Source organism: Balaenoptera ricei, chromosome 10, assembly GCF_028023285.1.
Source record: "Balaenoptera ricei isolate mBalRic1 chromosome 10, mBalRic1.hap2, whole genome shotgun sequence".
Classification (NCBI taxonomy): Eukaryota; Metazoa; Chordata; class Mammalia; order Artiodactyla; family Balaenopteridae; genus Balaenoptera; species Balaenoptera ricei.
The window spans coordinates 58326146-58352967 of record NC_082648.1 but is presented as its reverse complement, the minus strand read 5'-3'; the positions used below and the strand labels follow the sequence as shown (position 1 = coordinate 58352967).

The 26822-nt window shown below is 34.4% G+C and overlaps 1 protein-coding gene across 7 annotated transcripts in view; it reads right to left on the bottom strand.

Moving 5' to 3' along the window:
• The window catches only part of CPSF6 (cleavage and polyadenylation specific factor 6), an 83430-nt gene that overhangs the window by 34398 nt on the left and 22210 nt on the right, over positions 1–26822 (bottom strand). For 2 of the 7 annotated variants that reach the window (XM_059936452.1, XM_059936455.1), the window contains 2 exons: positions 26341–26533; positions 14841–19706 (listed from right to left, as the gene is read on the bottom strand). The exons of 2 other annotated variants lie outside the window; for them this stretch is intronic. In XM_059936452.1, the coding sequence (XP_059792435.1) occupies positions 26344–26533 (190 nt within the window). In that variant the 3' untranslated portion in view covers positions 14841–19706; positions 26341–26343. Of the gene's footprint in view, positions 1–14840; positions 19707–25346; positions 25803–26340; positions 26534–26822 lie in introns of those variants that run through there. 3 more of the 7 variants (XM_059936454.1, XM_059936456.1, XM_059936453.1) reach the window with 2 other exon arrangements.

The following is a 26822-nucleotide window of genomic DNA, read 5'->3' as shown; positions in this document are numbered from 1 at the left end:
AAAATCAGAGAATTAACACTGATACTTTACTACCAACTCAGACCCTATTCAAGTGTTGGTAATTATCCCAACAATGTGTTTTAGAGCAAAAGAATCCAGTTTACCATCACACATTGCCTTTGTCATGTCTCTATGGTCCTTTTAGGCTAGAACAGTTCCTTATAGTCTTTTTCTCAACTTTTATGACCTTGACAATTTTGAAATCATAGTAATTTACTTTGTAGAAATGTCCCTCAATTTCGGTTTGTCTGATTTTTCCTCATGACGAGATTCAGATTGTGTACCTTTGGCAGGAATATTGCAGGTACTAGGCTGTGTTCTTTTCAATGCATCCTATTAGGTAGCACGTGGTTTCTGTTTGTCTCATTACTGATGATAATCACTTTGATCACTTCAATTAAGGTGTGTCTACAAGGTACCTCCACTGTAAAATTAATGTTTTCCCCTTTATAATTAGTAAGTACTTTGTGTGGAGATATTTGAAACTGTGCAAATATCCCATTCCTTATCAATTCACCCATAACTTCAATTTATTTGTTTATATCTGTATAAGCTCACGCTTATTTTACAATATGGTAAAATCTTTTATTATCACTTTTTTGCAATTTAAAAAATGGTGGGGGCTTCCCTGGTGGCGCAGTGGTTGAGAATCTGCCTGCCAATGCAGGGGACACGGGTTCGAGCCCTGGTCTGGGAAGATCCCACATGCCGCGGAGCAACTAGGCCCGTGAGTCACAATTACTGAGCCTGTGCGTCTGGAGCCTGTGCTTCGCAACAAGAGAGGCCGCGATAGTGAGAGGCCCGCGCACCGCGATGAAGAGTGGCCCCCGCTTGCCGCAACTGGAGAAAGCCCCCGCACAGAAACGAAGAACCAACACAGCCATAAATAAATAAATAAATAAATAAATAAATTTTAAAAAAATGGTGGTAAAATACATAATATAAAATTTAACCTCTTAACCATTTTTAAGTGTACAGTTCAGTAGAGTTAACTGTATTCACAACATTCATTGTTGTGTAATAGGTCTCTAGAACTTTTTCATGAAAAAGTAAAACTCTATTATCCACCAAAAAACAACTCTCCATTTTTCTCTCCCCCAAGCCCCTGGCAGCCACCATTCAAATTTGTTTCCATGATTTTAATAGAAAATTTGGAATCAATAATTTTGACTGGGGACTAAACTAGATGTTTCATGATAGTGGAATAATATAGTATATGTCCTTTTGTGACTGGCTTATTTAACTCTGCATAATGTCCTTAAGGTTCATCCATGTTGTAGCATGTGACAGGATTTCCTTCCTTTTTTAAGACTGAATAATATTCCATTGTATGAATAAAACACACTTCATTCATCTGTTGATGGACATTTGGGCTGCTTCCACTCTTGGATATTGTGAATAATGCCGCAATGAACATGGGTGTGTGAATATTTCTTCAAAATCCTGCCTTTCAATATTTTTGGATATATACTTAGAAGAGGGATTGCCAGATCACATGGTAGTTCTAGTTTCAGTTTTTTAAGGAACTTTCATTGATTTCCACAGTGGGTGCACCATTTTACATTCTTACTGAAGGTACACAAGGATTCCAATTTCTCCACATCCTCACCAACACTTATTTTTTTGTTTTGGGGTTTTTTTTTTTTTGATAGTGGCCATCTTAGTGGGTATGAGGTGGTATCTCATTGTTGGCTTAATTTGAATTTCTCTAGTGATTACTGATGTTGAGCATCTTTTCATATGCTTGTTGGCCATTCTTTGAAGAAATGTCTATTCAGGTCCTTTGCCCATTCTTTAATTGGTTTGTTTTGTTGTTGAGCTGTTAAGAGTTCTTTGTATATCCTAAATATTAACCCTTTATCAGAAATATGATTTACAATTTTCTCCCATTCCATAGTTACCTTTTCACTCTGTTGTTTATTTTCTTTAACGTGTAGAAGTTTTTAGGTTTGATGTGGTCCCACTAATCTATGTTTGCTTTTGTTGCCTGTGCTTTTGGGTGTCATATCCAAGAAATCACTGCCAAATCCAATGTCATCAAGTTTTTCTCCTATGTTTTCATCTAGGAGTTTTATAGTTTTAGGAGGAGACAAGGATTGAATACAGTTTTCAGAGGGAACATGGCCCTACTTACATCTAAATTTCCAAATTCTAGGTCTCAGAACTGTGAGTCAATACATTTATTGTTTTTGTGGTGCATTGTTATAGCAGTGCTAGGAAACAAATACAGAGGGTGTCTCCCCTGCCCCCTTGTTGCTCTGGCTGGTTTCTAGAAGGTAGAAGAACTTTGGATCTAAACTGTCATCAAGTTCACTGCCCACTATTATTCTCTACTTTTACAAAAGGATTCTGTTACTAGAATTGCTTACATGATTTCCAAAAAAAAGGACTGGGTCCTAATTCCATATGCTAACTCACAAATTATCCTGAATAAATAAATAAATATATATAATGAGTATATTCGTACATGGAGGCAAATGAACTTCTCCATAGTATAAGTGTGACTGCAATATGTAAAGCTATTGCGTTACTGTGAGTTTGTGTCCTTGTCAAGTACTTGCATTGTTAGAAAAAATGGGAAGCTCCATTGTTAGGACTGTGGAGGCCTTAATGAGGTCACTGTTCCAGACTTTTATATACTCTCACTTTTCCCTGACCAGTTAGTAGCTTACTGGAGGGTGGGTATTTTGTAAAAATTTGTGCTCCCTGGGAGCTGCAACTTTATATAAGGCAACAAGTGGAAGATGGCCTTTCAAATGTGACTTGGCCATTCCTGAATATTCATCATGACACTCAGTTTGTGTGAGACCCCAGACATCCACTGATTAATAATAACATCCCCTTCCAGCTACTTTCCCATTTCTTTGCTCTTTACAACAATAGTTTTAAAAACTATCTCCTTTCTCTCCTCCCATTCCCTCCTGAATTCACTCCAATCATCCTTTTATCCTCACCACTCCATTAAAATCATTCCACTCAAAGTCACCAATGAATTCCAGATATCAAACCAAAAGGTCAATTCAGTCTTCATTTTATCGAAACCCTCAGTAGCACGTGACACACTTCACTCCCTCTTTTGTGAAACTTGTCTTCTGAGACACCCTCCTTTTCTCTCCCTCTCTCCCTCCCTCCTTTCTTCCTTCCTTCCTCTCTTTCTCCCACCCTCCCTCCCTGTCTCCCCCCCCCCACCGCCCCCTTCTTTCTCTCCTCTCTTCCCCTCTTCCTTGGTTCTCTTACTCATGGGCTGCTGCCTCTGTCTTTTTGGTTGCATCATTCTATTTTCCCTATTTCTAGGCATAGGAGTCCTCTATGGTTCAGGCTGCTGACATTTTTTTCTTTATCCATCACATTCTCTCAGTGACCTCACCTGGTCCCACTGCTTTAAATAGTATTTAGACACTGATACCTTGCACAGTCATATCTTTAGCCATGAAATTGTCCCTGAATTCCAGATATGTACATCCAAATGACTACTTGATATCTCCACTTGGTAGTCTAATCGTTCTCTCAAACTCAACATGCCCAACATGAAACTTTTTATTCCTGCTCCCACCAGAAAATGTTTCTACCCCACCCTCCAGTCTTCTTTATCTCAGTGGAAGATAACTCCATTTTTTTATTTCTTAGGTCAAAAACTACAGAGATAGCCTTGATTTCTTTCTCTCACATTCACCTTTTGTCCATCAACAAATGTAGTTGGCTCTACCTTTAAAATATACTCAGTCTCACTGCTTCTCCGCTGCTATTACCTTAATCAAAACCACTTTAGGGACTTCCCTGGTGGTCCAGTGGTTAAGACTTCGCCTTTCATTGCAGGGGGTGCAGGTCTGATCCCTGGTCAGGGAGCTAATATTCCCACATGCCTCGCAGCCAAAAAACCAAAACATAAAACAGAGGCAATATTGTAACAAACTCAATAAAGACTTTAAAAAAATGGTCCACATCAAAAAAAAAGACAAATCTTAAAAAAAACACACACACACTTTAATTTCCAACCTACACTAATGCAAAATCATTCCAATTGGTCTACCTGCTACCACAACTGCTCCCTAACAGCCTCTTCTTCAGATAGCGACCTGTGATAAAACTTAGGATTATATCACTCCTCTACTCATATCTTTCCAAGTTTCCTGTCACACCATGAGTAAAAGCTAAAATCTTTACCATTCCCTATAAAGCCCTACACAATCATGCCCCCAAACACTTCCCTAAACCCATTTCTGACCATTCTCCTCTTCCCTCATCCTACCATCCTTTGCTGCTTCACTTAGCCTTTAGGGCATCTCCACTCACCATTCCCTCTGCTAGAATGGTCTTCTCCTTGATATCTACATAGCTGACTCCCTCACTATCTTTGGATCTCTGTTCAAACTGCACCTTATAAAAAAGGGCCTTCCCTGATGAACCTGTATAAAAATATCCTGCCTTATTTCACTTAATAACTTTAACACCAATTGGTATATTTGACCATTGTCTATCTTTCCTCATTAAAAATAAGCTCCAAGAGAAGATGGATGTTGTCTGTTCCACTCAGTGCTGCATTTCTAGCTCCTAGATCTGTGGTCGGCACATTTGTTAAATGAATGAATCTCTCCTACCTGGAGAGAGATGTTAACTACACAGTGTCCTGATTTGGACACCATATATGACTTCACATAAACCCCTCTTCCAAGACATCCTGAATACTGCAGCACCACCTCTTTTGGGGTTAACCCTTAAAAGCATGCACATAAAAGCACTCAAAAAGTGAAGTTCATGAGCTATATCTTCTTCAGCCAAGTAAGCTCCATAATATCCAAAAAGAACTCAGTCATAGAAGACTGGGAGCCCCCCAAATTGATGAAAATATATCCACTGCTTCAGAGAAAAATTACCTTTTCATTTCTTCACTAATCTTGAGATGAAGGGATTTTTTTTTCCAATCTGGCCCTTAGAACAGTGCCTGGCATCTAGTAAGCAACTCAGTAATTCCTGAAAGAATGAATACACAGAACCCATTGGTAATTAAGGCCTTTCAAGTATTGGAAGACACTCTTCACTGCCACCCACATAATATCGATAGCTTCCCTAACCCATCTTGGCCTGCCACCTAGTGGTAGTTGCTTCTAACACTATGCTAGGGCCCATTCTGTCCCAAGAAGACTCGTTCTGGTAATCCCCATCTTAGCTAATTTCTTCAAGAAGCAGACTCCAACTGAGGTCATCATTCCAAGATTTGGCAGCCGTTAGCACAAGTAGCTGTTTTTCAAAACAGTTTTTGAAAAAAAGGAGGCACCACATCACCGTAAGGAGGACGGAGATGGTTTGGCACATGTTTATTACTGTCTAAGAGCAAAGGCTCTCACCCAGAGTGGCTCTAGGAGGCATAGAACTCCAGAACAGTCTGCTTGATGAGGGAGGACTGTTCAGTCTACATCCAAGTACACTGATTGTACTGACCACTGCATCCCATCTAAGACAATGAATACACAAAATATACTTGTGTGCAGCCTGACATGCAACTCAAAGTTTCAGAATGTTTATCTTGTTACTGACCATTGTTGGCAATTGCACTTCTCCCAACACCCACTCCAGTACGCTGGGACACTGGTGACCAGGCACGTGGCTTCCTTTAACCAGTATGGTGTTAAGACTAATTTTAAGGCTGTTCTGAGAGCAAGTAGTGTCATAAGCTCACTTCTAATATAAACCTTATGCTTTACATTGATGTTATTTGAAATTGTGAAATAAAACACATCAAAGCAATGGTAGTTTTTCCAAACTACACATCTTTCTTTCATGTTGAGAAGAGAGCAGGAGGCTGGTTATAACATTATCTGCTATCGCCATGCCCTCAATGGATTGTGCTATCTCCCACTTCAAGTCAACTCGTACTCAAATAAATCTTCAGATATAAATAGGAAATCAACTGTTTTAGAGTAGCATTTGTAATGTTTTTGGAAAAATACCTTAAGTATTATCTTAAATACTCGTTAGTAGCATTCTCTAGGTATGATGATAGCTTGATCTAGAATTCAGTTGCACTTACACAACAAAAGGCTATTTCTATCACTGTAATTTTATTGTGTATTAAATCTATCTAAAATACATATATTTACAGTTCAAAGAATAAAAACACATGAGTGTCAACCATTCCGATTAACAAATACATTATGCCACCTTAGGAGCCTCCTGTGGCATGCTCCCTTGACTGTATTCCTCTACCTCCCTGCCTCTGGAACTACTATGCTAAATGTTGTTCATGACTTCCTTGAACTTTTCTATTGTTTTCCTTACATAGGAATCTCTAATACACACTCAAAATTTTGCCTGTCTTGGAACTTTATATAAATAGAATAATACTGTGTGAATTCTGTGACTTGCTTCTTCCAGTCAATATAATTTTAAGACTCATTTACGGTGTTGTGTGCAGCTAGAGTTCTTGTCTTTCCAGCCTATGTAGTATTTCATTGTTATGGATGCCCTGCTATTTATCTACTCTGTTGTTGGTGGGCATCTGAGCTGTTTCCAGTTTTTTTGCTATTGGAAATAATGTTGCTATATACATTCTTGTAAATGCCTCCAAGTACAAAGATACAAGTTTCCCTGGTGTATACATGCATTTACTTTACAAAGTAATGCTAAACTGTTTTCCAAAGTGGTTTTAACAATTCACACCCTTTCCAGCAGTATTCTTCATTGCACCATCTCCTAGCCAATATTTAGAACTGATTAAACTTTTTTTGGGGGGGCCAATCTAGTAGGTGTGAAATGGCACCTGTGATTTCAATATGCATTTCCTAGATTACTAATGAAGTTGGGTATCATTTCATATACTTATGGAATATTTTTGTGTGAAATATCAGTTCATGTCTGTTGCCCATTTTTCTACTGGGTTTCTGTCATTCTCTTGTAGGTCTGTAGTTTATTATATATTCTTTTTTTTTTTACTTATGACAAAAGCCCTTTTTTTATTATTATATATTCTTGATATTAATCCTTTGTCAGTTTTATGTGTTCCAAGTGTCTTTCCCCAGTTTGGGGCTTCTCTTTTCACTCTCTATGGTGTCTTTTAATGAACAGAAGTTCTTAATTTAATTTATTCACATTTATCAATCTTTCCCTTTATCATTTGTACTTGTATCTTAAGAAATCCTTCTCTAATCCAAGGTCATAAAGTTATTTCCTATATTTTCTTCTTAATAGACTAGCTTTGCCTCTCCCTCCCATTAAGTCCACATTTAATACACCTAGAATTGATATTTACATTTAACATTAGGTAGATCCCGTTTTTCTATTTCAGTATAACCCATAGCAATTTCCATCTTAGCAGAAGATCTATCTTTCATATATATGTGGTCTCTGGTCCCTCTATATTGTTCCATGACCTACTTATTTATTCATGTACAAAGTCTGCACTATCTTATTACAGGCCTTAATATGTGACAGAGCAACTCTTCCCTCTCTTTCTTGGTTATCATTTGCTTTTAATTCCGCATAAAGTTTAGAACGAGATTGTCATATCCAGTAAGACCTGACAAACCTCCTGGAATTTTAATTGGATTTGCACTGATGCTAAGTTAATTTGGAGGGAATGGCCATATTTACATTAAATCTTCCTATTCATGAACATGGTATGTCCATTGATTTGGGTCTATATGAATGCCTTCCATTAGAGGTTTAAAACTTTCTCCAAAAGGGCTTGCACATCTTTTATTAGATTTAAAACTAGCTACTTTATATCTAGTTTCAATATTGATGTTGTGCCCACAGAGTTTTCTAATCTTTTGATTCTAATAATTTATCTGTAGAATCTTTCATACCATCTCCTATCTTCTGTAAGTAATGACCAGTAAATCCCACTGTCACATTCTCTAGATTTGCTCTTCTGACCCTAAAGTGGATTACTACTCTGCTATTGAATCTTCCTAAATTTGTTTCCTCACCTGTAAAATGAGGAACTCCAATGGAATTGATTTGATGCTTACATTAAAAATACCACCTGGGAAAGTGGCCAGCATATATTAGTCTCTTCAATGGCTTTCTTCCAGACAGCACATGGTTTTCTTTGTGTATTCATGGTATTTTGCACATGGCAGTCATTTTGAGTATTCACTGAGTATAAATTACTTTATTTCCTGACTCTCGAAGGGCAGAAAGAATATTCCTTGGCTTATGTCCCCTTCCTGAATGCCACGTATAGCACAGAGTGGGCACTCAAACGCTAAAGAAAGATAGGCTTTTTCACCTAGGGTTTAAAAACAAAAAAAGTATTATATAGCTATGTAAAATTAAGCCCACACTCTTATACCTACCACAAGAATTCTATTCAGAATGACATTAGAATACTATACTTTTCAAAGAAATGTTAAATATATTCTCCATATAAATAATCTATATGTAAATACAAAATATGTAGGTACAAAATTCCTTCTTTTCAAATGACCCTTATGTGCACTGAGAAAATTTAGAAGTATTTTCAGTATAAAGATGGAAATAAAAAAGGTTTTATTAACTGATTTCATCAGAATATTATCATTATTACTCCGATCTTTTGGTTTGACTATATTGCTGTGACTTAACAGGGACAATGGATTAGAAAAGAATCCTTCAGATCTTTCTTGGATGAGAGCCTGGCTTGGATTTTTCAGTTCTTGAGTTTGTCCTTAATTAGTTATTACTTTGGGTCTGAATGCATACACTTAACTGTTTCCTCAATTATAAAATGAACTTACTAAATTACAACTTACCCTTTTTTTTCTTACATAGTTATCACTAGATGGCAGCACACTAATATTTTAAAATATTAAGCCTCTGTAAAAAAAATCACAAAATATTTTAAAAGATACCAATTTTCACCTCTAAAATCGATAATTTTTAAAGCACCCATTATTGAAAAGGATGTGGAGAAATACGCATTTTCACATACAGCTGTGGTGAAGGTCAATCAGAGGGCAACTTCATGTGTCAAAAACCTCAACTGTTCATACTTATTGAATCAAGCACCAAAAGACACTTTTTGGAAAAGATGTGCATTTAGATTTACTTGTAAGGATTTTCATTATAATATCCTTTATACAAGTCAAAAGTCTAGTGAGATAACCTGAATACCCAATGATAAGAATTAAAATGCCCTCCACATAACCTACCTGTACAGTCCCTCTATAAAAATGACTTATTAACACAACATTCATGTCCAAGAACTTCTGCTTACTAATTACATTACATAAGACTCAGTGCGTGTGTTCCTAAACTATATCAATAGTATGTTTTCCTGTGATTTCATGACTTAACACTATGTAAACCAATAAAATGTGAGTGCAAACACAACTGGTTCAATGAAAACTACGTTAAGTGCTTTGGAAAGACTGGCTAAAGATGAGTCACTTTAAAAATCACAGTTGGTAAAGAGGGACATTACACAATGAGAAAGGGGTCCATTCTCCAAGAAGACATAACAATTCTTAATGTGTATGTGCCTAACAACAGAATATCAAACTACATGAGGCAAAAACTGATAGAACTCCAGGAAAAAAATTAATTAAGTAAAAATCACAGTTCACAATGTCATACTTCACACCCAACAAGATGGCTATTAGAAGAAAACTGGAAAATAGGTTTAGTAAAAATGTGGAGAAACTGAAATTCTCACGCATGGCTCGTGGAAATATAAAATGGTACAGCTGTTGTGGAAAAGCTTCAGGGTTCCTCAAAAAGTTAAATATAGAATTACCATATGATCCAACAATTCCACTCCTAGGTATATATCTAAAAGAATTTCAAGAAGAGACTCAAAGAGATACTTGTACAGCAATGTTCACAGCAGCATTATTCACCACAGCCAAAAGGTGGAAACAACCCAAATGTCCACTGACGAATTGATAAACAAAATGTGGTATATACATACAACGTAATACTCAGTCTTAAAAGTAATGAAATTCTAACACATGCTACAATTTGCATTTTGAAAACATTATGCTAAGTGAAATAAGCCAGCACATAGGACCAAATATTGTGTAATTTTACTTATATAATGTACCTAGGACACACAAATTCATAGAAAGTACAGTAGAGGTTGCCAGGGAGAGGCTAGAAGTGGGACAGGAATGGGGAGTTACTGTTTAGTGGGTACAGAATTTGTTTAGGATGTTCTAGAAATGTATAGTGGTAATGGCTGCACATTGTGAATGTACTTAATGCCACTAAAATGTGTATTTAAAATGGTTTAAATGGCAATTTTTGTTATATACTTTACAATTTGAAAGATGCTGAATTAGCTCTTACAACTGTACTACCATAAGCATAAGCTAACAGGATAATGTGGTAGACCTAAACCTTAAGGACATTCATTCATTATTTACTGAACATCTATGTGCCATACTCTTATGTAGGCACTTGGGACTTACAAGATCCATGCTTTCATGTGCCTTATAGTCAAAGAGACAACAAAGATAACATATTGTGCTAGGTAACAACATATATTGTGTTAGGTAACACATAGAAAAATAAAGCAGAACTAAGGGAGATATTGGGTTCCATTCTTCAATAGAAAGGTGAAAATAAATCTCATTAAAATGACACTGTCACGCAGATATCCAAAGCATTCCAAGCAAGGAAAACGGCCCATACAAAGGCTAAGCGAGAGGAATATGCCTGGACTGTTTGAAAAAGGAGGTCAGGGGAATTCCCCGGCAGTTCAGTGGTTAGGACTCTGAGTTCTCACTGCCGAGGGCCCAGGTTCAACCCCTGGTGGGGGAACTAAGATCCCACAAGCCACGTGGCATGGCCAAAAGAGGAGGCGAGAATGGCTGGAATGCAGCGAGCATGGGGAAAGGTACTGGGAGGTCTGGTTAGACAGGTAATAGGAGCCAAATCACGGAGGAACCTTTTAAGGACTGGAGTTTTACTCTAGTACAAATGGGGAGCCATAGCAGGATTTTGAACAGAAACCACAGAAGCTCTGACAGCTGTGCTAAGAACAGACTGTAGAGAGGCAGGAGCAGAAAGCACGGAGAGCTGTTAGGAATCATTGCAGTAATACAGGCAAAGAATGAACGTAGTGCAAGCAGTAATGGGCTGTCAGATTCTAGATATTTTCTGATGGTGGACAAAAAGATTTCCTGATGTACTGGATATGGGGTGTGAGAAGAGTCAATAATTTCAAGTTTTGACCCTAAGCATTTGAAATGATGTTGTTAGCTGTTAAGGAAGACTGTGGGCTGAGCAGGTGGTGGGGAATGGGTGAGGATGAAAGAATTCAGCCTTGGCATGTTATGTTTGGGATGCCTGTTTGATATTCAAGTAGAGATGTCGGTAGACACTTACGTCTCCAGTTTGAGAAAAAGGTCTGAATCGGAAATATAAATTTAGAAACTGACAGCATATTAATACTTAGAGCCATGAGACAGGAAAAGAGCACCAAGGAATGCAGGGAGGCTAAGCCTCCTGGGAGTACCCCACAATTCAAAAGTTAGGGAAGAGACACAGAAGACTAAGAAGGATGTAAGGAATAATAAAATTTTAAATTAAAAATCTTCATTTATGACCCCATTTTATCTGCCTATTTATGTTCAACTGATCAACTTCTAATAAGAGGGCGTGTTCCATCCTCAACACTCACGTAAGCACGCGAAACAACTGGTAAAAGGTACCTTCAGGTTATCTCACCCAGGGGTGAGGAGTTGTGCCATTTATCTCCCTCCTCCCTTTAGTGTTCATCTACATACTCGGATCATTTAGAAAGCCAAGGACAACATAAAACTGATTACCACAGAAGTTTATATAGGTAGGCAGTTTCCCAGTGTGTAGATATACACAGCATGTTGGTTGCCAGCCATCCCGAAACAATTTCTGAGATGCCTAAAAATGATTTCAACAAATGTTTACAATGGATATACTACTATTAACTGTGAAAAGCCAGCCATCACTAAATTCAGCGAATAACCATTAGCTCCAGTCTTCAGTCTGCAAATCACTTTCTAATAAAGTGAGCATGTTCTCAGGTTAAGTTAGATTCCAGCATTTTGTGTTTTCATTTTCTCCCTTACTTGGGAAAAGCTGAAGAAAGAGTAATGTAAAATGACTTACCAGTTTCAGGGGAAAAAGAACTAAAGTGGTACACAGTGATACTCGAGTTTCTCTACTGCACTGGGGTGCGGCCCAATTCCTGAGTCAATGCCAAAATTTCCCACAATGTTAAATTAACATTTCCACAAATGTTACTCACTGATCTTATATCTAATAGGATAGCTATAGTAATTATGTCAGTAGAACCTGTACAACTATTAATATGAAATATTTTTTTAAATAAAAATAACAAGATACAATTGAGTTGCTATCGCCCGTCCTATACAGCACAGTATATTTTACAGAACAGGTATGCTCAGTATTTGTGGAAATGAACATTTTTGTTTTGTTTGGCCACACTGCACGGCATGTGGGATCTTAGCTCCCTGACCAGGGATCTAAACCCTGCACCTCCCCCCCACTCCCCCCCGCATTGGAACGGCAGAGTCCCAAGCACTGGACAGCCAGGGAAGTCCCAGAAATGAACATTTTAAAGTAATATACTCCTAAATGCTTACAGCTATCAATAAAGCTTTTTAATTTAGCACTTAAAGGCAGTGGGGGCTTAGTTTGATAACCATTCAGCACACAAGCTGTGTGGCTTTGCAGTCGTAAACCTACTCTAACTTCAACTCACCATTCTGCTAGCCATAACCCCTCAGATCCTGTTGGCTCACTTGTAAAAGGAGAAAACCACCTTGTGTATTCGACAGGGTAAGAAACTCTATCGAGATAATAGGTACAACAGCAATTTTTAAAAAATGCTCATGGATGGACGTTGAGCATATGCTAAGTAAAATAAGCCAGACAAGTACCCTATGATATCATTTATATGCAGAATATAAAAAATCAAACATGTAATAAATCCTGATAGCAGTCCCTCCAACCCCCCAAAAACAATGAGGACATGGATGATTCTATTCTGCAGCTGGGTTGACAGCCATTAAAGTGAAAAATGATGAAGACTCTCATTAGTTTCTTCTTTTGTTACTACAAAGTTATGGCTTTAATCCACATGTCTTCTAAACTCCAAAACCATATAACTATTGGATACATGACTACTTGCTATTTCTTGGATCTCAAAGGCATTAAATTCAGTGTCTCTCCATCTTTTTCCAATGTTTCCCACCTCAGGCAATGACATACCACTAGGCTCTAAACATCATCCTTCCAAACTTTCAGTTATTACCAGTTTTGTCTCAAGTCTTTCACTAAATCAACTTTTCTCTACCACTATTATTCCCACTATCTCTCTAGTCAAAGGGCTCTTGTAATAGTTTCACTGGTTTACCTCATCTATTCTTTACCTGATTTAATGTGCAGCCAAGAAGCTTTCAGAAATGCTTTGACACTACACACACTTCAATGATGCCACATCATTCCTGGGACAATCTTTAGTGTGATTTACAAGCCCTGCAGAGTCTTGGTCCTTGTCTGTTTCTTGAGCCCCCACACACAGGCCATGTTCTACACTCCCTACTTCAATCAAACCAGTATTCTTCCTAATACGCTCCCTCATACCAAAAGGCCTTTTGTGCAAACCTCCCTTTGCCTAGAAGGTACTCCCCTTCCCTTTTCCCCAAGTTAAATCTTATTCCTTCTTCAGGACTCGGTGTAACTTAAGGAAGTAAACTATTTTCTCAAGTTTTCCTATAAGCTATAGGTTTTTTGAAAGGTTTTAAAAATATATATATATATTCCTTATCTAACACTGAAAATAGCAAATGACCTGAATTGATATAACATGAAAATTCAAGAACTCTGTTAGTAAAATATAAAAGAGAAACAAAGATACAAGACAAGACAGCATTGGAAACCATTTCTAATATCATTTATTTTTGGAATTAAAACTAGAAGACTGGTAAAATTCTGTCTACGAATTCTTTATTATTTTTTGGTCGTGCCACACGGTTTGCAGGGATCTTACTTCCCTGACCAGGGATCGAACCTGTGCCCCTGCAGTGGAAGTGCGGAGTTTTAAGTATTGGACCGCCAGGGAATTCCCTTACAAATCCTTTGTTAAAAAGCTCCCTCTTTCACCAAATCAGGCCTTGACTGACTCTTATTAAGTTTTGTGTAGCACCTGATTAAAAGATGTTCCCAATAATCTTTTCTTTCAAATACTCTTCAAGAGACTCAATTAACTCAATGCAAGTGAGGATCAATGAACACAATCCTCTTTAAAATGTAAACATATAACAAAGAGTATTAGCGAAACTAATAAAACCTCAAGCACAATTTTAATGGGGTCGCGGAAAGAGATCCTAGTAATGGTCATTTATTTCTTATATCGTTATTTCAACTGTTCAGAATTGCTACCTTCAACATACACTGAATCATACAGATGAGAAATCTGGGGCCTGATTTAACACCTGGCACACAAATCTTTATTGAAATCATAATTTGTTACTGTTTTAAAAAGTACTCTATATTACTTCAAAGCCAGTATGAAATATTTTTGCTGCAACCTAGAAACATTTTTACTTGATTAAAGTCTAGTAAGGTTAATAATCCTCTAAAATTAGACAAACGTTTTCTGAATCTTAGACTTAAAAATAAAGCAGCCTAGAAATCTTTTAGGTTTCTAAATCCTAATTTTAGTCAGATATCATCTGCTTTAAAGACCACCAAAATGCCAATACAAAAGAAAATGACTGGTATCTAGGAGGCTGGCTTAAAGATAAAATACAAACAGTACTATTTCTGTTATACTGCATATTGCAATTAGATATGAATTATTCACACCATACACAATGGTTAACAAATTATAAATCAAACAAACAAGACAAACTGCAAAGTATTATAAAAACTGTGTTTTATTTTCAATACAAGATAAATACCATGCTCATTACTAGTGCAGTTTAAAGGCCAACAATGGCCATATAGCAAACTGCTGAACAGTCACCTAAATGCTAAAGAAAGAAAAGACAGAAAGTAAACATTAAACACAAAATTGCAATTACAAACATTTTAATAAAATGGGATGAGCTTTTTAATAGAAGCTAATATGGAAGTCTAGTTCTCAGGGACACCAAAAAGATGTTTATTTGATCAAATATCACCTTACCTTTTGCACAGAAATCTTATTGTGAAGTCACCATAGAGTCAATAGCTAAAATTTTAAGACTTTCTTTGGTCTTCTGGTATTAGTCAAATTATTTACAAACCATGGTTCAGTAATGCATGTATACTGGTAATATGATACAGTTTTTTGTTAAGGGCTTTCAATTAAAAATTGTAAAACAACTTTGTAAGGCTGTACAAGGCTGTAAACTACTTTGCTAATATACCATGGAATGAAGAGGAAGAAGGAATAATAGACCTTTCTTTAAGGCTAAAGTCAATGTTATAGATGCATTCCTTAGAATACATTATGATTTACCCCAAAGGATCCTTTCCCATTAAATACCACCTGAGTACTACAATTTTCAAAGTAAAAAAATAAACATGAATTCACCATTTTAAAATAATTTAACTTACAGAATGCTGAGAAGTGTTACGCAGTAACAATGAGACAAAAAGAACACATCCTCAAAATGAAATGTTTTCACTAAATGCAGGGTCTGTCCAATTATGAAATTAATGTAAAACATTTACACCCATGGCGGAGTTTTAGGATACTCCCACAGGAAAAACTCTCCATAGTATTTATTATCTGCAGATACCACTTCAAGATTTGTGTGACTTCAATTAAACTCCACCTAATATTTTAAAAAACTCCCATTACAATATGCTAATTAATATAGCAGGAAGTCTTTAAAACATTAAAATCTGTCTATACCTAACGAAGTGTTTATATGTCCCATACAAAAACCATAGTAGCTGCATACTCAGAGTGAATGCCAACAACCTGAAATTTTAAAGAAATTGGTTAAGACAAACCTAAATCAATCTGAACAAGATACAACTGCCTGAATATTTTGAATATTCATAGAAATTCATATTGCTTCTTTCTAATACCAAGAAAGAAGAGTATAAGAACTTCCTCCCAGAAGCCTAGACATTTTAACACATTTTCTATTTCAACTTACAATAAGATACTTTAATCCTCAATCTTTTGAGTTCTCTAAATCAAAAATCTCATATTACAAACACAGGGAATGCTATATGTAAGGCCACATCTTAATATATTTATAATTTTTGGTTGAATATTTATTAAAAAATTAGTCTAAGGCTTCTAAGAGTCAAGTTGCTAAAAAATAAAATACACCAGTGTTTAAACTGAAGGTTAACATAAAAAACAACACACACACACTGTAAAAACAGAAAAATGCTTTGCTACAAAAATCCCACTTAATATATTTTAGCACAAAAATGTCTAATGTGTACAATGGGTAAGCGTGCACTTAAAGTACATACAACTACGGGAAATATTACAGATGGCTATGGGATGCAAATGAACTTAATGAATAAAATTTAAAAGGCAGTTATCTGTAAAACAGCTAGGATCTCAATACTGTATTCTCAGTAAAGAAATAGAACATAAACTTCCTCTTAAAATAACAAGCTGAAGCTTAAAACACAAAAGTGAAGCCATTTTACAAGATACAGAAAACGCAATGATTATTCAGGTATGAAAACCAAAATGTCAAGAGCATGCCAACAGAAAGTCTTGTAGTAGCATCTCATTGTATAAAACAGTATGTATTTAGGTTATTGGCACATTTAAATACATAAGGGAAAGAAAGTCTTTACCCTTCCAACAATTTTTCCCCCCTCACTATAAAATGTTATACAACATTCATTAAAATCTCCATGTTTATTTTAAGAACGGACCTTAAACTAGTAGAAAACAAAGCAATATTCTCCACAGGAGAATTAACTGAAAGTAATACCTTAAGCTACAATCCATAAGTTTTTTGTGAACTGCAAACTGTAGTTAACTGCTTAAGAATATTCTAGGTAAATGGCTAAACTATGATCACTAGCCACTGTAACTTACTCCAAATCTTGCTTATAAAAATTGACAAAATAAACACTTATAAATTTATACTGGAATATCCTTTCCAAAACCTATGTCCATTAACCAAAAGAAGCACATTCAATTCAAAGTACTGCTTCAAAAGCAATACCATTCAGGTGCTGCATCACTCATTCATAACTTCACTGGCTGAAAGGAATGTGATGGCATAGCACTAACAAGTGCTATGGTTTAAAATTAAATTCAGTTTTGTTTTCATATCCACTATAATTATTATTAAGAAGAAATGAAAAGATCTCTGGGACTCTTTTTTTTTTTTTTTGGTGTCTATGTAGAGATTTATCTCTTTGGATTGTTTTTAAACATTTAAAAAATTTTTTTTCAAATAACATCAGCCCATTAAAAAAAAAGGGATATGAAGAATAAAACATAGCTTGCATTTTCACCTTCACTGCCATATATTCATGTATCAGATAGAGACTTTGCAAAAATTCATCAAATCAAAAAGTTATTCCCTTCTGATAACTTATAATAGACTAACAGCAAACAATTCTAGTACACTCACATTGTCTGCAACAAAAGTCATGTAATGAGATCAGCCAAGTAGGGAGAAGAATGATATAGTATGAGCAATTAAAGGGTTCCACTGATTAAAAAAAAAAAAAAAAAAGAAAGAAAAGGTAAATGAAGGATTTAATTAGTACAAAATTTCCAGCTTTCATTTCAAGTTCAAGCACGGTTAAGATTTTTATGATTCCATTTTTAAATTGTTCAGAGAAAATTGTATCCTCATGGACATTTACTTACCTTTTAAGCTTACTATTAACTAATTCCCTTGTAATATATTTATGTCCATACTTCTTCGCATTACAGCATTGTAATATAAAAAAAATCTAAGAAATAACAAAAACTAACAACATCTATACACAAAGAAAACGGATTTTGATACAACTCCCAAATGTTAAAAAGGCAACTGCATTTTCAACAAGATAGAACACTTAAAAAATCATTTCTGAGAGCAAACAGTTCTGATAAACACCAATGATTCCATGCACAAATACTCTAACCACAAAATGTTTTAAAATAAAGCTGGCAATAATATGGATAATTTAAAACAGCTAATTCTGCAGGAACTGGTATGATGGTGGACAACGTGAAAGTAAAGAACTGCAGTTCTCTGAAGGGCTTCTAAGGTTGCACTTACATAATATTTAGGGTGCCTAAATAAGCAACGTCCTAAAATTTGGCTATACGTTAAAAAAAAAAAAAAAAAAAAAAAAGAAAGTGTATTGTCAGAAGAGCTCTCAAAGATAATCAGATTTTTAAAACATTAAAAACAAATTAACTTGCTTAAGGATTTTAACTCAAATTCCTGAAGTAATGATTCAAATGAACTTTCTATAAAAATGTCTAATCAAATTGACACTCTGCCTATGCTAATTTTACAATTAAGAACACATGCTAGCCAGGTGCTTTTAATGTGGGCTTATATGCAAGGCAGGTTTGAAAAAAATCTTTGATTAGGTAACTTCAGCATGAATTAATAGGTTGCATGAATACACAGAACTCCTTAAACTGTGGAGATAGGTACACCTATAATCTCCTATTACACATATAGGAGAATACAACCCAATGTTAATAAACATCACAACCTTCAGAAATCTATTTCCTGTAACTGGAAAATAAAACTAAGGCTTTCTTTACTCACATTTGTCTGCTGCACGGCTGCCTATATTTACATTGCCCATGGCTTCAAAAATAAACCATAAGCACTATCAATATAAAATAGCAAATAACTGCCGCATCAAATCAGAACTGTCAAAATATTTCTTCAATGCTAGCAGTTTACAATTAAGCGTTTCAGTACATCTGTGTGGTAATTAAGCTTCATTACTGTAGCAAATCACGTGTGGGTTTTTACTAAAATGTTAAAACCACAAAATCTTTGTTGACCCCTAACACAATGACTGGATTGCTATGTTGTGAAATTTCAGTTTTTACAAGTTTACATACCATTCAGCAAAGTCACAAGCTTAACTAGGTAAAAACAGCTAGAAAAGCAGAATATAGAAATATTAAATACCCATGTAATCACCTATTCTAATATCAAAATCAAGGGCAAGAGACACTTAATTAGTATGTTTAATTCACTGAACGCAAGATTAGATTGATGCATATCCAAAAATGCTATTGCAATGTTTTTTTAAAGGACAGTATAAATGTCATAGTTAACATTATCTTTAGATATTGCTGAACACAAGACTTTCCCTGAGGTGTAAACATCAAATAACTTGAACAGCTTTACACATCAGCCCCATTAAACAGTTTATTACAACACTACATCTATTGTAATCAAAGTGGTGCTGTTTACAGACATTATCATATGAACATTTTTAACAAGAACAAACTACTATAAAACAAGCATTTACTTGACGTTTTTCTCCAATTGCTTGCACATTGTAATGGCTAAATGTATATAACCAGTAATAAAGTTGCAAAAGCTATAACTTTTTAAATCACACAGGTTTCCTTCAAATAAAACAGGTAAGCAACATAAAAAATAAAAGTAGAGCTACTGGTTACCATTTATGCAGATTTGCTTTATTCAGATCTATTCCTGTTCATTTTATCCATGAATCCTTACAGGTTCAGTTCAATCACAAGAAGCAAACTGCTGGACAAGCGTCATTTTTCCCCCATGAAGACTGTTTTGTCTTGGAAGGTGTTCCTCTTCCTTCAGCTGTAATGTGTCAAAATTTATGATGTAGATTTTGCTATTCCCCATAATACACAGAAAAATGCTGGCTTAACTATACATACACAAGTCGTGCATCTACACTGTTATGTATTCTAACACAAAATAAGAATTAACTGAAACAGTAGCTGCCTTTGCGATGGAGAAACGCTCCCAAATTTATGTGATGATTAAAACTGAGACATTCTGATTTCATTCTTCTTAAATAGTATTGCCTTATAAATTTAATGACTGAAACAGAAATGAAAATGTAGCAGCTACTGTTTCTGTGAAGATGGAAACATTTATAAGTCATTTTCTAAAGTATGCGTACTACAAAAATAAATGGAAAACCGCTTGGATGATTTTAATGTAAATATTTTCATTCATCCACATAAATTCTATATAACTCATAAACAATTAAATGAGAACTGAATATAAATGCAATAAATTATTTTACAAATTAGTTGTATTTATTTGACATACAGGAACTTCTGCAAATGTTATAAATCAAACGGTCCTCCATGTTACAAAATTTATAAATATAAGCTCAGTATGCACATTTAAATAAATATAATGACATCCACGTACAAATCTTTAGACATATACAAATTTATAACATTACCGTCCCTCTATTCCACCTACACTGAAATATCTAATGTAAGTATATAAACTAAGCCAAAACAAGCTAAATGGGAACCTACGATGATAAATTTCATTGAAAACTCACATAAAGAAAAAAAACCCCAATAAATGAGATAACCTAAAATTTCAGGAATACATAAATATGCAAACTTCAGGTAGAGGTTCACAAAAGAAACATTCAATTAACGTGGATATAAGTGATCACTTGAAACACCAGATATTTAAAATATAAATTCCAATAGAGTGTTTCAATAATATGATGTAAGAGGCAAAAGGGCACAATGTTTAGTGATAGTCTTCCATAAAAGTAACTGAAAAATACTTTTTGCTCTACAATTAAGAGTAATTAATATTGTCACAACTATAAATTTTCTTCTATGTCCTTTCCTCCTCAATTAGGGTATAAGCATCTTAAGAGCAACAGTACACATATGCATTCACAATGCCTAGCAGAAAAAATTAAATTTTACAACTACAAAAGGAAAAAGCAGATGTTATAATCCTGGACTTTTAAATAGTTTTTAATTTGCCCATATTTTTCAAATAGATACTTAAGCCATTTCTAATGTTACCTTTCATTGTATTCTATCTTATGCTGATAAAGCTTTTGGTGGAATTATTTCATGGGAAAAAATCTAGAAAGGTAGTTTTCACACATTTTATCTTTACTACTTTGCAATATACTTAAAAAAACTGGCATTGAAGTATTAAAGAGAGACAAGGCATATGTTCTAATCTGAAAAAATAGATTAATGGGAAATTCATAAATCTTATTGCAAAAGGATGTTATCTCCCTAATTATTTTGTCATGCTGGAAGGGATTTAAATAAGAGGGAAAAGTTAAGTCACAGTGAGCAAAACAAAAATACCCAACCCTTCCAAAAAACATAGCATACACTGCAATTTTATATCACTCCAATGGAGAATTTTTACTACATTTTAGGTAAAGAATCCTGCTTGTGAAATTACAACACATATCTTTAGGATGAATGCACTTATCTTTTGCCTTATAGATAGATCTTTACTATTAATAAGTCTCTAATTTTCACCATACAGACAAAATCTGGGGGATAATCTGACAGTTTTTATTTCTATTTCTAAACACTTTACATTTATCCATTTGGAAATACAAAATTTTACAATCTTAAAAAAAAAAAAAAGAAAAAGCAAATTTGAAGGCAATACAACCCATTTCCAATAACCCAATTCCATATTATAGTCTCAAGTTTCTAAGTAGAAATCTACATGAACAAAGATATCAAAAAGAAGCTTAAAGTGACAAATACATTCAACGGTCATGTTTTCAGAATACCATGTGGTCAAATCTATAATGTCAAAGCCACACAATTTCTTGCTTTAGCTATCAGTTATAGAAGGAAGATCTATGTAAGCAGTTGTTAAAAAAACTAAGACAGACAATCTATGGCTCTTTAATGAAGTATATAAAGCGAGCACTAAGTTAAAATTTCAATACAGAGAAGCACCTGCATTTTGAGATAATGCAAGATCCAGTCAATACTAACAACTCAAATTACGAGTGTTTCTGTTAGAAAACTTATCCAAGCAAATTTATTGGTATCAGTTAATTCACCTTTCAAGTAAAAGATTCAAATATATATTAGATATGGATCTTTTACAGGTTTTCACATTAATACACTGAATTAGAAGGATTCTAATATAATTTTAGAGATATACTTTTATTAACGCAGTATAATAAAATTCACTTTTTTCTTAATGAGAGGAAAGGAGATGAAGTGGGCAAAAGAACTAGAAGTATCTAAATACAAGTGAACTCTTCAAAATCAAAATCCCTTCTTGCATTGACTAGAGCATACTACACAAAATCCTGTTTGTTGTAGATGTTTACAAAAAACTCCCTTACTACCAAAACATTTCGTACTTTCATCTTTGCACCTCTGGAGATAGTACTTACCTCATTTTAACTAACGCATTTCATTACACTATAAAACATATACAGGATTGTTGCTCTAGGCAGTTCACTAAATAGTAGAAATAAACTTCACAGTTAAAGAATACCCAGCTTTGCCCCCAAAATTTGACAAAATGGACATTTCAAAATAAGCTGCTGTGTGATTTAGATTTCACTGTGAGAGTTAAAACATGCTACCACCAAGGCAAATTATTAAATTTGGACAGCATATGTGACACCCTTACTCCTTTTTTGGTTATTAGATTTCCTTTAAACAATGCTAACTATTCATTCATATCATTATTTATTCAAACAATCTAATTTACAAGCTAAAACAATGGTAATAAATTTCACACTGAGATGAAGGTGAGAGATCAAGGTGACTCACATTGGCACTGATTTTTTTTTTTAAAACAGGGAACATTAATCATTTGTAAACAAAACCATATTCTTAAACCACAGTGAGCAAAACACACACTATACATCCATTCTAGGATCACTTCTTACCCTCTTCTCACTTTAATTAACACAATTGTGTAGTCAGGCAGGTTTTGCAAATAACACTAAAAGCAAGGAAAATTAGAAGCGAAAAAAGTGAGAGCTGGCATATCCAGATGAAGCAGTTAGGATATATGGGGAAACCATAAACACAGGGCTGGACAATATTAGTCAGATCTCAGATGACTTAAGAGTTGCAGAAATAATTTTTAAATCTCATTACCACCAGTATCATTCATCAGATAATTAGAAGAATTTAATTTTCACATAAGACTCAAAGTAACACTAACTCTTGAGGAGATAAAAACATCTTAACACTTATGCAAGAACTTTTGATTCTTTTGGCTTTTTTTCCCCCCAAAATTAATGCAAAGCTATAAACTGAATAAGGAATGCAAAACACCCTAAATTCTGTGCAATGACAACAAAATCTAAGATCATGGTATTTGTGATAGGAGAAAAGTAATCATACAGCAAAGGAAAGTATAGTTACTTAACCTATACCCCGTACATGATGCTTAAAATCTATCAAAGGAATGGATAATGATTTGAGAATGTGTAAAACATCATGTGTCAGAGAGAGAAAAAGCATGAATAAAGAATATTTAAAAAAATAATTTCATTTCATTACTCTTCAGTATACAAAGAAAAGTGGAACTGTTAACAGAAATCTGCTGAGTAGGGTTGTTCCCAGCAAATAATAAGAGGAACACAAAAGAAAACAACTATGAAAACAAAATTATTTCTGTAAAAAGCATATAATCTTAAAACACTGAACTACTTTTGTTTTGCTCAGAGTGGTCTGAGAATAGAGGCAGAAATTACAGAATATGAAGCACAATATATTTACATGCTGAAATTTACAATACCGATATTCCCATTAAAATATTATATATTTGAACTTAGATATTAAATGCTTTTAGAAAAACTAATACATTTTTTAAATGAGAGAATGTAATTAACATTACCAACAGCTCAAACACACAAAAAAATTAAGATGGGACAGACATTAACAGCTTGCCAACATCATTTAAGTTTCCAGTTAAATTAAGAACTCACCCTTTTAGCCATTCATCATCACTTTAATAATAGATTACATTATTGTTTTATTTGTATACAGACTTACTACTGACATTCACTTTAGCTTCCAAGTTACCCTTATTCCATTCAGTCCATTTAAGATTTACATGAAAGTTCAAAAGGACTCATATTTTAAAACTTCTAAAAAAGGTCAATAGACCTCATTATGATGGTGATTAAATGTGCAGATATTTTTTATTTGCTCAAAAAAGTTTTTCACTCAGATATATTTAATCCCAGTCCCTACCCATTTATTCACGTCTATGTTCACAATAAATACTGTTTGGTATAGCAAAGGTACAATATTCCAGGATAACAGAATTTTTTGCACTGGAAATGCTTAAGTAAAATTTTGCTTGGATGAAGGCACATAACAATATTACAACTCAATTCTGATTAATGCACAAACAAAACATGGGAATTTTGGTATGGTACACATCAGTGATTAAGAAAAAATGTCAACAATAGTTTGCAAGTTAGGAATTCATAGTTAATGTCTGAATGTAATGAAACTCAAACCATGATATAGTTAGGTGTACCCATTACCGGAATGTAATGTTAATTCAAAGTATTTAAAATTAACAATGGACCTTTCAGAAGTTTACTTAACTATGCTAAAACCGTTAAGAAGACTTGTTAATTAACTTTGGGTATAAACTGGTTCAGAATGCCCTTGATGGGCATATCCAATCTTGGAGATGACTGAAAATGTATGCAAGTTCCATTATCATGACTTCAGTAACTAGAAGCTTGCTGATAACTGACAAAGTCTAAATAAAAATATAACTTGAAGGACCTGTATTTACTTTAAATGAAATGGCTGATATACGTTAAGCATTTCCCTAAGTTGGCCACAATTCACCTTAAGCACTGATGGACACAGGCTTTTTTCATAAGATGGGATCAGATCTATTCAACTGGGGGGTGGGGTGGGCGGGAGTGGGAGAGGCGGAGGGCTACATCTTTAAAATTTAGTATTTAGTCTTACATGATACAACATTCAGTTCTTACATCCAAAAACAGTATCAATTTCAATAAGCTTAGTTTTAAAAATAAAAAGTTTTGCCTCATATTAAAATAATGTTTGAGAATTATTTATATTAAGTTCTATAATACAGTACATGGAGAACTATTTTAAAATTAAGGTTTTGATATATATTCAAGATGCATATTCAAAATGCAAGGAAAAGTATTAAAACTTGCCTTTTTACTTCAAAAAGCCCTTAAAACTGTAAATAATGTAATAGGTTATTTGTGTACCATAAAAATAAGACTTACATGCTTATTTTCTAAGTAATATTACTTAAAAAGGATCTTGTTTGCTAAAATATATCTACTTTAAAGAAACTGTTATTTTGTCACAGAATTACATACAAGCCTTTGATTTTGCCCATAACAATTTAAATACTAACAATTACCATAACTGAATTTTCAATATTTCCCAATTTTATTTATGGAAAATAATCATGTAAAGAGTAATTACCAATAAGGGGTTTGTTTTAGCCTAATTTATTTTGGATATGCCACCAACATATGAAGAAAAAAAAAATCTGTTTACAGAATAACCTTTGTGTCACATGCACAAGCCTTATAGTGCCCTCTCCCCACTTTTCACATGAATAAACGCTGTTCACAAATATAAAAATAAAATTACACGTGAAAATGAAGTATAAACAGATAACTCTTCCCGCTTTATGAAAAATGTACACAATAGTTTTAAAATACAGAAATAAAAGACAATGATTATGGTTTATGAATGAAACATCAAAGAAAATTATTTCAAGGTTATTCTAACCTGGGATGTATGATTTGATACAATTTAAAATTCTCTATATGGAATACCCTGAATCCATTTTAATTGAGTAACTTTCTTATCTTCTTTGCAAATTAAAGAATACTGTTTCTTTTCTTTTAAAAACAAAACCCAGATGGCAGGAAAAGTGTCTTTTCTAAAAAAAAAAAAAAAAAGTTTTTCTCAATGCTGAGAAACCACCCTCCTATATTCTTCCTGTATTATAAACTATTTTACTGTCAGATTTTCTTTAAAATTTTTAGGGATAAATAAAGTTAGTTCAGGAGAGAAACTTTATTTTTTAAAGTCCAAGCATATTATATATAGTATGAATTAACTCCCTATATTTTATATTTTAAATCACATGCAAACTATGTATGTGATTAAGAGAATTCCAATTTTTAGATTTTTAGAAGTAGACAATGAGTCCTCTTGATTATTTCTTAGGACCATTAACCTGAAACCTAAAAGCTGTAACTCAAGCAAGCAACACAATATTCAAGGATAAGAGGTCAAAATGTTTACCTGTTATTACTCACCTGTCATTTATCTCAGATGTTTCCAGAAGATTAAATTCAGAACAAGTAGTTGAACCATGTAAAATGTGGGTATATACTGTATAAACAATAGCCTCGGAGTTATAATTACTATTAATAATACACATGTTAAATACAACAGGAACAAGGAATACCCACCTTCTAACGATGACGATACTCGCGCTCTCGGTCGCGCTCTCGATCACGGTCCCGGTCCCGGTCCCGGTGTCTCTCTCGTTCTCTGCTTCTCTCTCTGTAATAATCATCATGACGATCTCTACTGCGGGATTTATGACGCCGACTCTTTTCTCGTGATCTACTATGATCCCTTTCTCTTGATCGTTCACGTCTTCTAAAAGAAATTACTGGATTAATGCTCTCCATAATTAGATAGCTTAAAAAGATATTCAATATTCTGGTGTTTAAAAATACCTAAGGCAAAAAATAACTTATAAATCTAATTTAAACTAAAATATCCTGAACTGCCAATAATGATTTACTCACATACAAGCATGAACTAGAAATCCCATTTTTAAAAACATTCACCCGGGACTTCCCTGGTGGTCCAGCGGTTAAGACTCCTCGCTCCCAATACAGGGGGGTCCTGGGTTCGATCCCTGGTCAGGGAACTAGATCCCGAA